Below are 1,489 nucleotides of genomic sequence, written 5' to 3' on the forward strand. Positions count from 1 at the left end.
ATATTTTGTCATTCGCCTTAGATATACATTTATGACAAAATTTTGTGAAATATATATTGAATAATTTGTTTACATGCACATTCTTGCAAGCTTCACTAAGATTTTGTTGAATATCCATTCATTAATGTTACATTCGATACAATTACTAATACTTGATTCAATTATATGAGTATCAAACTTGCAAGTACATTTAGATGTATTTAATGTTATGGAATGATCCACAAACTAATAAAAAATTTATTGGTGCAATAATTCATCTTGAACTATTGCTTCATCTGATCTGGTAAAGAATCAAGCAATAATTTAGTAGTAATAACACAAAATTCATTTACGTTTGAACTTCAAAATAGCCTTCTTATATTTTCCCTTTTTCCCTTTGGTAACTTAGTGTAAAATTGCTTTAATAAAAATTTGTAACCCTATTAAAAAATTAAAGGTAAATAAAAAAATCCTAATACTAAGAGGTATCTACTCTTAAATAATAAGTTTTCAATCACATTTAGGTATGTGTAAGTCTTCCTTTCCCATTTTCCAAATTTTGTAATATATAATAATATCTCAATTCTGTAGGAATTGGCGTTTGTGTACTTTAAATGACGGACCTCCTCAAATACATAAAGTATTTATAGCAAATAAAGCGATAAAAGAAGCACACACTTCTCAAAATGTGATTAAATATTCACTTAAACTTCGTGATCAATCAGGTACGCATCTCTTCGGAAAGTATAACGTGGAGGGTTTTGGCAAGGAAACATCCAGAGAACTGGATGGCTCTTGCCACAAACCTGAGAAAGTAATAGCAAAGTACGTGAACTGTTTTTTTTATAATGATGATTATTCTGCACATGTTCCATTGTGTTTTCTTCTCCCAGGATACCTTGAAATTGGTCTACCAGCATTGCGATGATAAACATGCCAAACAGTGCTGATTCCAATACCAATATAACACAGTGTAAGCTGCAGAAAAAACTTCTAGATTAATTTTTTTTCTTTTTGACAACAAGTTTCTGTGCTCATGTCAAATAACTTTTAAATTCAAACACACTTTTGTATGTAAAATTAGTGTCATATAGAAAACAATTCACAAGTATTTAGTCTTCCATATTAAACTATCTCCCTATATTATTTTAGCATATATAATTTTAGTATTTTGTTAGCAATGAAAATTTAATTTTTATAAAAATATAATTAAAATTGTAACTATTCTTTAAAGGTATATATAGTTTAAAAATTTTGATATAATAATTAAATATGTAAAGTACACCTACATGCGGCTCTGTTTAACAGCTATGTCATTACTGCATCGAGAACAATCTAAAATCCACGATGTAATCACCAACCCTAGTGCATAGAGGGCCAATATTCCAACATAGACCAGAAATTGAATAAAGTACTTTTGATTTCGCTCTCCAACACAGTTGTTTATCCTTTGAGCAGCATTGTAAATAAACTTATTATTAAAAACATTATACTAAATTTAATATATTGG

The 1,489-nt window shown here is 28.5% G+C and overlaps 2 protein-coding genes across 2 annotated transcripts in view; one reads left to right on the plus strand and one right to left on the minus strand.

Moving 5' to 3' along the window:
- Positions 1-597, plus strand: part of LOC108570878 (eukaryotic translation initiation factor 3 subunit K) — a 2,265-nt gene extending 1,668 nt beyond the window's left edge. The window contains exon 4 of the mRNA XM_017932808.1: positions 571-597. Coding sequence (XP_017788297.1) covers positions 571-597 — 27 coding nt within the window. The remainder of the gene's footprint in view (positions 1-570) is intronic.
- The window catches only part of LOC108570925 (palmitoyltransferase ZDHHC7), a 1,921-nt gene continuing 868 nt past the window's right edge, over positions 437-1,489 (minus strand). The window contains exons 3-4 of the mRNA XM_017932862.1: positions 1,269-1,427; positions 437-957 (exon numbers count right to left, since the gene is read on the minus strand). Coding sequence (XP_017788351.1) covers positions 684-957; positions 1,269-1,427 — 433 coding nt within the window. The 3' untranslated portion in view covers positions 437-683. The remainder of the gene's footprint in view (positions 958-1,268; positions 1,428-1,489) is intronic.

Source organism: Habropoda laboriosa, unplaced genomic scaffold (assembly GCF_001263275.1).
Source record: "Habropoda laboriosa isolate 0110345459 unplaced genomic scaffold, ASM126327v1 scaffold90, whole genome shotgun sequence".
Taxonomy (NCBI): Eukaryota; Metazoa; Arthropoda; class Insecta; order Hymenoptera; family Apidae; genus Habropoda; species Habropoda laboriosa.